General features: G+C 50.5%; 1 protein-coding gene across 6 annotated transcripts in view; it reads left to right on the top strand.

Moving 5' to 3' along the window:
* The window catches only part of Bcas1 (brain enriched myelin associated protein 1), an 84,666-nt gene extending 76,139 nt beyond the window's left edge, over positions 1–8,527 (top strand). For all 6 annotated transcript variants that reach the window (XM_027946470.2, XM_027946471.2, XM_027946473.2 and 3 more), the window contains 2 exons: positions 1,236–1,499; positions 8,182–8,527. In XM_027946470.2, the coding sequence (XP_027802271.2) occupies positions 1,236–1,499; positions 8,182–8,256 (339 nt within the window). In that variant the 3' untranslated portion in view covers positions 8,257–8,527. The remainder of the gene's footprint in view (positions 1–1,235; positions 1,500–8,181) is intronic.
* Positions 8,528–11,920: the final 3,393 nt, after the last annotated feature.

An 11,920-nucleotide genomic window follows, 5' to 3' on the forward strand; every position in this document is an offset into this window, starting at 1 on the left:
GCAGTCCCTCTGACCCCAATTCAGCTTATCTCCCCAGTACCAAACCAGCATTCCTTGAACTGGTGTTTTTCTCACACTCGAGAAATACTTCTTTGACCTGTGTTGCTTGCACCGCTGGGGAAAGAAGATCTCCAACTGGCTATTCTTACCCCTGGCTTCTTTTTTTCTTTTTCTTTTTCTTTTTTCTTTTCTTTCTTTCTTTTTTTTTTTTTTTTTTTTTTTTGTGCATTCACATTATCTGTCTTGCCCTTGTAGGCATTTGCGTTTAAGAAAATTACAAGAAAAAGTATCTCTATTTCCTAACATTTTTTCCCTTTTTTTGATCTGTAAATCTGGAATTTAGCCACCATTTTCTAGACTCCATAGCTTCAGCTCTCTAGATGGTAGGAACCAACCGCAATCGTAAGCTTCTTGTCATGGCATAGAAGAATGTACATCGAAACTCAAAATAAGCCAATCATCTTCTTTTGCCACCATTTCATGAAGTGAAAGGACAGTTTCATATCAAAAATTAAGGTAGATCCAATCACAAAGAAAAGAATGAGTATGCCCAAGGGGAAAAGTCCATCTGGTTATAAGTAGATTTTAAGCTGGTTTAAGCACAAAGGGGGCTTCAAGAACAGCCAGATCAAGTGGTCTCACATGATTCCATCAACACCTTGTCTTTTTCTCCCTGTCTCGGCTCTGCTTTCTTGTGTTGGCTTCCTTTCCAGGCACGTGTACCCTAAAAATGGTGTTGGTTCTGAAAGCCCCAGGCTCACCTTTTCACAGCTTCAAATCCTATAGAGAGGGACCATGCCTCTTAAGTTCTGAGAGTAGCTCAGCTTTTGCACATTTGGCTCTCCTGAACCAATCACAGCTGCCCAATCACCACACAGTGTTCTGATTGGCCAGGCCCGCATCACGTGTGCTTGCCCAAGGGTAGAATTAGTTTTCTTAGACCCCATGAAGTAAGGGGAAAGGCTGGTTTCCAAAGAACAGTCCAAGTTCTGGTACCAACAAAGGAGAAAGAACGCTTGCTGGAAAAAAACATAGAATTAACTCAAGGATTCACGGATAAGAAAGGTCCCGCGCCATGCGTAACCTCATATAATTTTTTCTCATTTCACCCAAGACTTACGAACCTGCAGACGCCACCCCTCATTTGAACATCCCTGCTTCCACACATTCACCCACCTGCCTTTGGCAATTGCCTTGCAGTCACTAAAAATGGGCTTTGTTTGAAATTGCCGCAGACGTCCAGCTCCACGGAGAAGCCGGCCACGCCACCAGAGCCCGAGCCCGCGGGGGCGGCCCAGAAGGGCACAGAGGCCTCCTCCAAGGACAAGAGGCCCGCAGCCGAGACCACCAAGCAGAAGAACAGCAAGCAGGAGGCCAAAGAACCCGCCCCGTCCACGGAGCAGGTCCCAGTGGACGCGAACTCGCTGCAGAACGGGGGCAAGTCCCCAAAGAAACTGGAGAAACCGCGACAGTCCCTGGGGGGCTTCCTTAAGGGCCTGGTAGGTGGATTTTTCGCCTCTTCTTTCTGAGCTCTCAGGCAAGGGATGTGGTTTCCATACCTCTGAAGGGGGGGGGGGGCGGGGGGGCTGGCTGGGCTTCAGGAGCAGGAAAGAGACAAGGGCATAGGTATTTCTGAGTTCATGGTCAGGTGCTGGATGGAGGGGGTCGCCAGGTGCTGAGTGTAGGGGGAGGTGGGAGAGGGGAAGGAGGCTCATGAAGGAAGGCTGAATAGGGCTGAGTCTGGCCTTGGGTTTGAGAGGAAGGACAGGGAGGCCTTGCAGAGCAGATTCCGTCTCAGGCAGGACCTCACCTTAGCCTGGAAAGCAGGCCTGGGGAGCCCAAGGCACAGCATATCCACAGGTGCGCAGCCATAGATACCAGGGGGCATCAGTGAGCTCTGGCGAGGAGGTCAGTGGGCACTCTGTCTCCCTTGCCCTGCGTGTGACTCCCAGCAGCATCTCGGGGGAGCTTGTTAGAAACACAGATCTCAGGCCCTAAGTTTAAGGTTCTGTGGTAAATGTCATCGTCTTGCTATCCCGCGTCTGTGTCCTCCAGTGTATATGTGGAACCCCAGTTGAAGGCAGTTTTAAGAACTCACACTTGAGGCTGCTTGGCAATGTGAAGGCCTGGCCGCGAGCCCAGCTCTCCCCCAGCTCCTCAGGAGAAAAGCCCTTCCCTTGAAGAAAAGAGGGTATCCGTCAAAAAAGGGACTGCATGCAGATTGCTGGCCCCTGGGTGGTCCTATTGGAGAGTTTGTCTCCATTCTGGGCTCCCACTCCTCAGGGAGAAGTGCAAACCCTAGTCCCACTTTTCTCAGTGATTTCCAAACCGTCTCCTTTTTCTGTGCAGGGTTCTGGTGGAACTGGTCACTACAGTGCTGTGGCATTGGGTGGAGCATGGTCTGCTGGGGTGGTGGCCCTGGTGTTTCTGAGTCCACAGCCTGCTTCCTCTCTTTCTCCGTGGGTCCTGGTGTCTTTGGCCAAAGATTCAAAATGTAATCTGCGCTCTCTCCTTACCCTGGCTCTGGGGAGGGGAGCTAATCCAAGGGTCCTTAACCAGGAATGATATTGTCCTCCGGGGGACGTTTGGCAGTGTACAGAAACAAGTTTTTGACAGTCACAGCTGGGAGTAAGTCCTCTTGAGATGTCAGTAGAGACAGGGGTATGGCTAAGTGAACTACAGGGCACAGGACAGTCCCCACAACAAAGAAGTGACCAGCCCAGAGCGTCCACAGGGCCAAGGTGGAGGAGCCCTGTTCTGACCCAATAGCACAGGACAGTGAACAGAAGAAGGACCAGCTGAGAGTCTGTGCTGGACGTCAGTGCTGGCCGCTTAGCTGAAGCCCGTTCCTCCTAGGTCCTGCGTGTGACCTCAGTTTAACTGCCTGCCCCCTCTGAGGCTCAGGTCTCCACCTGTAAAACTGAGCTCATGATTACAGCCACGGTCTTGATGCTCCTGTGGGAACTGAATGACTATTTAAACCACTGGGTCCAGTGCCCAGCACGAAGCAGGAGGTCAGTAGTAGATGTCACCACAGGGGGATCCCTTCTCCCTTCCCTTCCCCCTGCTCTCTGAAGCCCACATCCAGTGTGGGCTCACTCCCTCCCCCAGGCCATCTGCCCAGTCCCTTCCCACATTCTAAATGTAATTCCGCGCTCTGGGTTCCTTGGTCCATGGTGCTGGGTTTTGAACTGCAAAACCCAATGGTCCAACTACCAACGGGTCAAATGAGCAAAGTTGCAGATTGGAGCCTTCCTCCTCCTCCAGCTCATCCTCTGGAGGGGCCAATGTCGTGCAGGTGGCCGATGCTCTAGGCACATATTTATTGAAGGAATGTATGGGGCATGAATGCATTATCAGCTTACCCCATTTACGTTGTACCGTTGTGGGGGTGTTAATAGAAAAGCTATATAATTAAATTTAAGAGAGTTGATTTGAGCAAAGAACAATCCACAAATCAGGCAGGATTCAGAACCAGAAGAGGTTCAGAGAGGTCCACCCTGCAGCGTGAGCAGTGACCTCACAGACCTGACCTAGGGACAGAGTGGGACATCGCCTTTGGCCTGTTGGCCACAGGGATGCCTTGTCCTGGTCAGCATGGCCTGAGGAGGCACTGGCCTTCCTTGGGTGGGGTCTGACTAGCTGGCAGCCTGCAATTGGCCATGCTCAGCTGTGATTGCCAGAAACCCAAGTATTTGTTATTTATAAATTACACTCCTGAGTAGGTATTGGTTTATTGGTTTGTTCTTGAAGTAAGCTAGGTTGTGGCTTGTCACATAGAACTTAAAGTAAAGAGATAGCCTCAAGTTGAGTCTCCCCAACTGTGGGAGCAATGGCTGCCAGATACAGAATTCCCTTGTACTGGTTGCAATTTTAGGCGGACTGGGGAGAAGATTAGATTTGCTTATTTCAATCTCCCCACAACATAGAAGTCTCCCCTCCACCACCGGACCTCAGATCTCAACAGTAGGGCGTCATCTTTTTGGGTCATGACTGGTTCCCACTCACCCAGAATAGGACCACGCACACAACGCACACTCAGTAAACAGAGGGACGAGCAGAAAGAAGAAAATATAATAGATCTTAAAATATTGTGCCCAAGAATCAAATAAGTTACTTGAATTTGTTACCCTTTAATGGAATGTTGTACTCAACTTCAGCCGCACTTAGGGGTTTCTACTTGCATGCTTTAAAGTGTCCACTTCTGGATGGAGAACTGAGGCCAGGTATTCTTCATGGTCTGATTTACCTTTTGAGATAATTCAGATTCCTTCCTTTCTTTCTCCCTGTGACTAGCTTCCCGGTTTACCCAGGGCCCTGGCCCCCTTCTCTCCCTGCCCACAGATCTCTAGATGTGGATGATATTCCCTCTCTCCCTTCCTTTCTTCTTCCATCATTGTTCTACAAATTAACAAACAAAATTGGTAAACTAAATTAGCGGACAAGAATGTAAGTGTGAGCCAGGTGGTGACACATACCTGTAATGTCAGCGGCTCCGGAGGCTGAAGCAAGAGGATGGCAAGGTCAAGGCCAGCCTCAGCAACTCAGCAAGGCCCTGTCCTAAAATAAGAAATAAAAAGGTTGGGGATGTAGCTCAGTGGTAGAGCACCCCTGGGTTCAAGCCCCAATCAAAAAAAGAAGAGGAGGAATCAGTGTGTGAGGTCACTGAGGGAAATGAGCAGGGTGCGTGGGAGTGCTTGCCTGGCTGTGGGGAGGGGGGTTGCTACTTTGAATTGGATGCAGAAATGTCCCTGCAGAGAGAATGTCTGAGGTGATAGCAGAGGGGCCAAGGCGTCAGACAGCAGACCAGCAGGGCTCTTCCTGGAGAAGCAGCCATGGCATAAGGCCCCAGGGAGGGGTCGAGCTCGGGGAGTCCAGGGTGTTTAAAGAGGAGACAGAGGCCTGAGTGGCTGGGGACACAGTGGATAACAGGAGGTGAGACCGGAGCCCTGGGCGGGGAGAGAACGTGGCCAGGGCCCTGGGTAAACTGGGAAGCTAGTCACAGTGTTGAGCAGGAGGAGTGGGACCCCGTCCTCGTTGTAAAGGCTGCGCAGCCGAGGCCCAGAAGAGGCTGTCAAGGGCAACCACGGAGATAGAGGCCCTGGTAGAACGTGTCCTTGTGAGCCTGGAGGCTGGTGACGGTTTAGCCTGATGCCCATAGAGGTGACGGGGTGGATGCGTTTAAGACACTAATTATAGTTGCAGTCACTGGTCCCTGCTCTGGGACCAGCTTTTTACGGACATCATCTCCTCAGTTACGGCAGCAAGCCCTCCCGGTGGGAGTACTTATTCCCACATCTTGGATGAGTCAGCCAGAAGTGGAGTCCTCTCCTGGGCATCCCACGGCATCTAGAGGCAGAAAGGAGGCGGGACTCAGCTCCTGCCTCCCAGACCCCAGGTCCTGCTTCTGGCCACTGCCAGGAGACCTGCAGCCACGGTGGAGGCAGGAGGGAGGGGTTTCAGATACTCTCCAGAGATCGGACCCCCAGGAACTTCCAGCTGGCACATTCCTGTGGTTGCCCAGCCCCTTCCCGAGACGGTAGTGGTGGCAGCCAGCACTGGCACCAGGAGGGTGTCTTGCAGCACCCATCGCCCACAAGAAATGAGCTCCTGCCTCTGACCGTGTGTCCGCCAGGCCCTCCGCGGCCACCCACCTCTCTCAGTCCTCATCTCCTCCTTCCCCCTCCAGCTGCTGGGGTTCCCACCCAGAGCAGCCTGGCTGATGCTGACAGGTCAGGAAGGACCTGGAAGGAAGCCGTGGGGCTCACACGGCACCTCTGCTTGGGTTTTCTTTTCTTTTTATGCAAAGGGTCGCGCGCGCACACTCACACACACACACACCTGATAAAAGTGAGCTACTCTGGCCGGTGGAGATTGGGTCCCACTTCCCCCAAGCCCCCCCAACTTCCTGTCCTCTTCACCTTTCTCCTACTCACAGGTCCCCAGAACTCTGGAACTGTGTGCACTGTGATCTGCAGGTGTAGCAGATGGACAGCGGGCGACTTGCCCAGGGAAGACGGTCTCCCACTGGGCATGGCCTAAGGCTTACGCCCATCAGCTCTGCACCGAAAGGAGCTTGGGGTGGGGGCTGGAAGGAGTGGAGAGTGAGCAGGAAGGGGCCGGGGAGGGGTGAGCCCAGGTTTCAGGTCAGGGCGGCCCGACCATCTGGCACAGTGCAGTCCTGGGTCTTCTTGGAGCTTCACTTACCTCATCTGTAAAATGGGTTAGTGGTCGCTGCCCACCTCACCACACTGGTAAAAGGACAGAAGAGAGAGTGGTTTGGGCACTATTAACTGTGAAGCGCACTCCTGATACACAAAGCAACACATACGTGACTCTGACCTCCAGAGTCCGACCCCAATCGGCAAAAGAGACCGTGCAGGAAGGAGTGGGCCCCAGGGAAGGAGGGGGGGTCTTCGTAACCTGAAGAGCAAGTGCTGTTTAAATAGAGTGCCACCAGCAGCCATGTATATGAAAGCACTGGATTTTTAATGTCAGATTTAATGTTAGAATAAGAGAGCATTTGCTTGTCAAAGTCCACTGGGCCACCTGAGTTTGCTGTGTTTAGCCCATTGGGACTGAGGTCAGGGGACTCCCAAGGAGGAAGCATTGGCAGAGAAGCCTGTGCACACCAGGACACCAGGGAGGTGCACCGGGTGCAGCTGGCTCCTGGGTTTGAGCCTAGCTCTCTGTCTCAGTGGCTGTGAAGCCAGGGTCAAGTCAGCACCTCGAGTGTCAGGTACCTCTTTAATGAGGCTAATAGTACTGACGTCATAGGGTCAGCATGAAAATGAAATGAGATGGCATACAGTGTCCTTAGAATTATATATGCTGTACTATGACTTATACGATCCTCTGTTATACCATGTAGACCACATTATACCACATGGCACTGTGCACACGGGCTATATCATGTGCACCAAGGATGTATATTTTATTACCCTAACCAACATTATCCTGCACTATGTATGTTACCCTATGGTACATATACAAGGCAATACTGCAGTTCATATAATGTGCTCTAATACTATGCTGTATTATGTTTAGTATAGTAGGCTATACTATGTATATATTCCATGCATACTAAATATCTTCCATATATACTATATAACCTATACCAACCACCAATGTTGCTCTGTCCCAGCATTACACTACCTGCCCCCACCTCTGTATATCATACATGCTTTGCCACATTGCACTATTCTGTACTTATTATCCACATACTTGACCACTCATGCACTCCAGTATACTCCACCAACCCTACTGCTCTACTCTGGACCAGCAATGCTGGTGCCTCTGACCATGCCCAGCCTGTGTGAACCTCAGACCCATCACGACATGTGAAAGAAGCCAGGTTCAGAGGCTGCATACTTCACCGTTCCTTGACATGACATTCTGGAAGAGGCACAACTCTGGAATAGGAAACAGATCAGTGGTTGCCAGGGTCTGGTGTCGGTCTCGACTGGGGAGGCTTAACTGTAAAGGGGACAAGGTGGGGTGGGGGCAATGAACCCATGCGATATGTTGTTTTGGGTGGTGCTAATGTGACCTGGTCACGTGTTGGTCCACGCTTATAGAATTACAGACAGAAAGGGCTAGTTTCATAAGTTCTACTGGACAGAACAGATAGAACAGCAATAACCACAGTGGCAATGGCAGGTGCCTTCACCCTTCAGGAGCAGCCACGGTGTGCCAGGTCCTTTCAAAGCACCGAGGACACAGCAGACAGAATCCACGGAGCTTGCACCCTGTCAGAAGGCAGGTGTGAGACTAACAAGACAGATGAGAAGCTCACTTCTGATAAAATAAAACCGGGTTGGCTTATGAGCAAATAAGACAGGGATTGCGAAGGGACAGCTGAATTGTACACCCCAGGGACTGTTCTAACTGCATTATAAATATAAACTCGCTTTGTGTTGGGAACAAGCCTCTAGGAATAGTTTTATCATTTGTAATGATAAATTTGTAATTTGTCCAAGATCTGGCAAAGCTAGAAGGTAATATAGCTGGGCAGTGAATCTGGACATCTGATTGGAGACCGTTCTCCTATCCAACACTCAGGACTAAGATACATTGACTTAGCATGGCACCTAGCATGGAGTAAGTGCTCACCAAAAGGTGATTTTTGCTGTTGCTGTTACCCATCTTCAATGGGCTACCCCTTCTTTGTGTTTTTTCCAGGGACCAAAGCGGATGTCAGATGCTCAAGTGCAGACAGACCCAGTATCCATCGGACCAGTTGGCAAATCCAAGTAAACATCACCACAGTCCCCACCAGGGTCTCCCACCACCAGGATGTTTTCTCCCCACTCTATCTCCTCCCTAAACACACTCTGTATATATATTTTTTTTCTTCTCATGGCCATCAAATGAAATTTTGCCTACAAATTAAGCCTGAGCTGTTGTATATTGAGGTGTATTATTTATCTCTCTGGTCCAGTCTTTCCTAGCAAATAACTGTAAGCATGGGTCCGCAGATTGAATCCTTAGGTCAAGAGAGTTGACTGCTGAGCCAGGGAGGAAGGAGGTGGGGGGATGCATTTGTGTTAAGCTATGAAAGATGGATAACAAGGAAGTTGCAGAAGAAAATTGCCTGCGACGGGGGAAAAGGCATTGTAGCAAATGCATGCTCCTCCTCTAAGTTTGAAGAGGGGAGGGGGGAAGATCCGTTTGTTTAAGTTCACACTTGAAGGAGGGAGAGCACGGGCTCTGTGTTGGGCGGTTGCCAATTTCCTGAAATGGAATGTGTGGGGTATGAGAAAGGAATGAATAAGAGTAGGTTTTCAAATAGGGCCCTTGAGAGTTATTGACAGGAGGGAAACGATTGACTGGAGAGGGCTTGAAACGATTTGGGACAATTGTTCTTTAGGCTCAGGGACAAGGAAAAGGATCACAGCTTCAGAGAACAAAAATACAATACAGGAGGTTGCACGTTTGTCTTGCAACACAAGGGGGCGCCAAGGTCTCCCCCTTTTTATTCTGCATCCCGCATCCCTAACAAGGATCTGGTCTCGCGAAGCTTACATTATTAATGTCTCTCAGATGGCTGGGGGGCTTGCTTCATCTGTTCCGTCTGACGCTTATCTCAAGTCTGTCTGTAATTTCCTAATGTTCTCAGGATGTGCTCTCATAAAACCCTCCCCATAACCCCAGTTAATAAAAATTTACAGAATGTTACTCAAATACCTGAAGTTTTTTTTTTTTTTTTAATCCTTGTAGAGAGGACTAAATAGGGTGATGAGTCTGTTACAATGTAATTCACAGCAGCATAGGATTGACTGACAGTCATGTATACTGTATCTTTCTTTTTCTGATTTAATAAAAAATTCTTTTATTTCTAAAGTATCCTTTGATGTTCAACTTTTAAAGCAAGGTGCTCCTACTCTGTTTGACGTGGCTTGACCTTCCCCAGTGAAAAAATCAATGCTCTTCCTCTTTGGAAGATCCTTTTGGAATCTTTGGAAGATAATTCTCTCCCCCTCCGATCCTCCTGGATTTCCTCATGTGTGGGTGCGCATGGAGAGCACACACGCACGCACACACACGTGTGTGTGCCTGGTATTAGCATATGCACAGTGCTAATACAGTGCTGTCTTAGGCCAGGATGCTGAGAGCAGAGCTCAAGACAGGGATTCAAATGCTTGTGATATATTGAGAGTGGGCAGAGGGAAAGAGGGTCTCTGTTGGCCTGAGAATTGCACTACATGGTTCATTCCAGCCTGAGGCAAGAGGCCAGCCCTGGGCCCCTGGAAGTGAGCCACAGCTGTCCTGGGAGGTGGCAGGGTCAGCGAGCTGCTCCCATCCATCTGAGAGCTTGGGACCCTAAGCAACCAGAGGTTGTGTGCGTGGGCAGTGTCCACCGCAGTTACACATGTATGTCCAGAAGTGTATTTATGCCCACCTCTGTACACTTGCACACTCATGTTTACAAACAGAAATGTGTAGGGGTGGAGCATACGCGGTGCACGCAGACCCACGGGCACTCCCTGGCTCTCCAGATCCACCCCACACTGATCAGAACTGAGCCTTGAACACGGTCTCCCTACATGGACCACCGCATGGGGCCACGGCCTTTGGCAAGCTGGCTTCTTGAGACATGTCCCCAAGTCACATCTCTCCCAGCACCCAAACTTGAGTGGAGGGTTTGCTGTGGGACCTGCCAGCGCCTATGGAGACTCTAGGTGCAAGGAGAGACCAGAGGCCGCCTGCTTCAAGCTGGATTGGTTTCTTCGGTCCTGACCAGACCTGGAGATGACTGATGTCCTCGCTTCACGCTGTTGATAGCTCTCAGGCCACCCCAGTCTCAGTGCTGCTTGCACAAAGCAGGAAGGACCCCTCGGGGAAGCCTGTGGGGAGATGTCCCTCTGCTGTGGCCATCTGAGAACAGGGGATGGATCCCGGAAATCAGGCAGCTGACGGCTCCTTTGTCCCCAAGCCCCTGGGGGTTCGCCTGCTGTGACCTTTGGTGAGCTGCTGGCGGCTGTCCATTGAGGAAGGTGACAGTATCATTTGCAAGTTTCACCTCGCTGGGCACAGGAGGCTTTTTGCCTAGATGAGAAATGTCCCCAGCAGGAGGTGGGGACGGGAAGAGTGAGTGGCCAGGCTGGGTCACTGATGCAGACTGACCCTCCCTCTATACCTCCCAGAAACAAAACAAAACAAAACAGGGGAAAAAAAAAAAAAAGCATTCTTTGATGAGACTCCATGAAGCATGGCAGATGTTTTTGTTTTTTGTTTTTTATAACTGGTGTGCTCTCCTCCAGGGCCAAAGAAAAGAAAAATCTTTTAATGAAAAAAAAATTTTTTTTTTAAGGCAAGAACATGTAAACCACGGAGAACTCAAAAAATGCCTTACTGGGGGACCCTAAATCCAGCTGTTGTGGAAAGAGCGAGTTTCCACTCCACTCTGTTGTGTGTGTCCTGTCCTGGTCTCTGGCTCCCCGCACTCGCTTCTTGTCTTCAGTTGCCTCCCCATTCCTGCCGCATTTACAACAACACTAATCTCCACTCCTAGGGTACAAAAGGGCAGAAATTCTGCAGGGGAGCTCAGGGGGAACCCTGAGGACACAGAAGGATTAGGATTCAGGGAAGGACTGATTCCACCAATGCCCAGCCCAGCTGTATCCCCAAAGGGGACAGAGGCAGAGCCCAAGTGGCCACAGCTTGTCACTGCAGCCTGCCCTCCGGGAAACAGGGCCACAGCCCGCGGGAGGGCAAAGGTGCCTCTCGATGAGGGTGATTCATTGACTTCTGTACTGGTTTATTTTTAGGTGCACAGGGAAGTGTATCTTCTCCCATGCCAAGAAGATGTGGCCTTTCCAGGAACGGCGCTGGTGACCTGAAATGGCTGCCACCATGCGCGCACACCCACAGGAACGTGCACACTCTCACATGCACAAACACATACATGCGCGCGCACACACACACACACACACACACTCGCTCTGCTTTCCAGTTCCAGCTAACGGTGACTTTTGACTGATATCCATAGAAGAATTATTCAAAAAAGCAGCTGTTCCCAGCAGCCCAGGAGGCCCCTTTGAATCCACCACCTTGGGGAACAAGCAACCCGCCAGGAACTGCAGCGGAGGGGAGAAAAGAGAGCAGGGAAGTTGGTTGTTTGTACCCCTTTTCTTCAAGCATGTTGTCAGGGATTTAAGCACAGTCTGTCTGTCTCTCCCACACAGGCTCCCTCCCTCTCCCCCTCTCCTTCTCTCTCTCTCTCTCTCTCTCTCTCTCTCTCTCTCTCTCTCTCTCTCTCTCCTGCCCTTACTGTTTGCAAGGAGTCCAGATGTGCTGGGGTCCCATTAAATTAGATTCCAAGAGGCCAGAACATGTCCCTCTGGATCCTTCTCAAAGAGCTAGCAAAAGAACAGATCTGTGCAGCCAGGATTTGACAGGGTCATTTCTTCTGTCAGAT

Source organism: Marmota flaviventris, chromosome 2 (genome assembly GCF_047511675.1).
Source record: "Marmota flaviventris isolate mMarFla1 chromosome 2, mMarFla1.hap1, whole genome shotgun sequence".
NCBI classification, from domain to species: domain Eukaryota; kingdom Metazoa; phylum Chordata; class Mammalia; order Rodentia; family Sciuridae; genus Marmota; species Marmota flaviventris.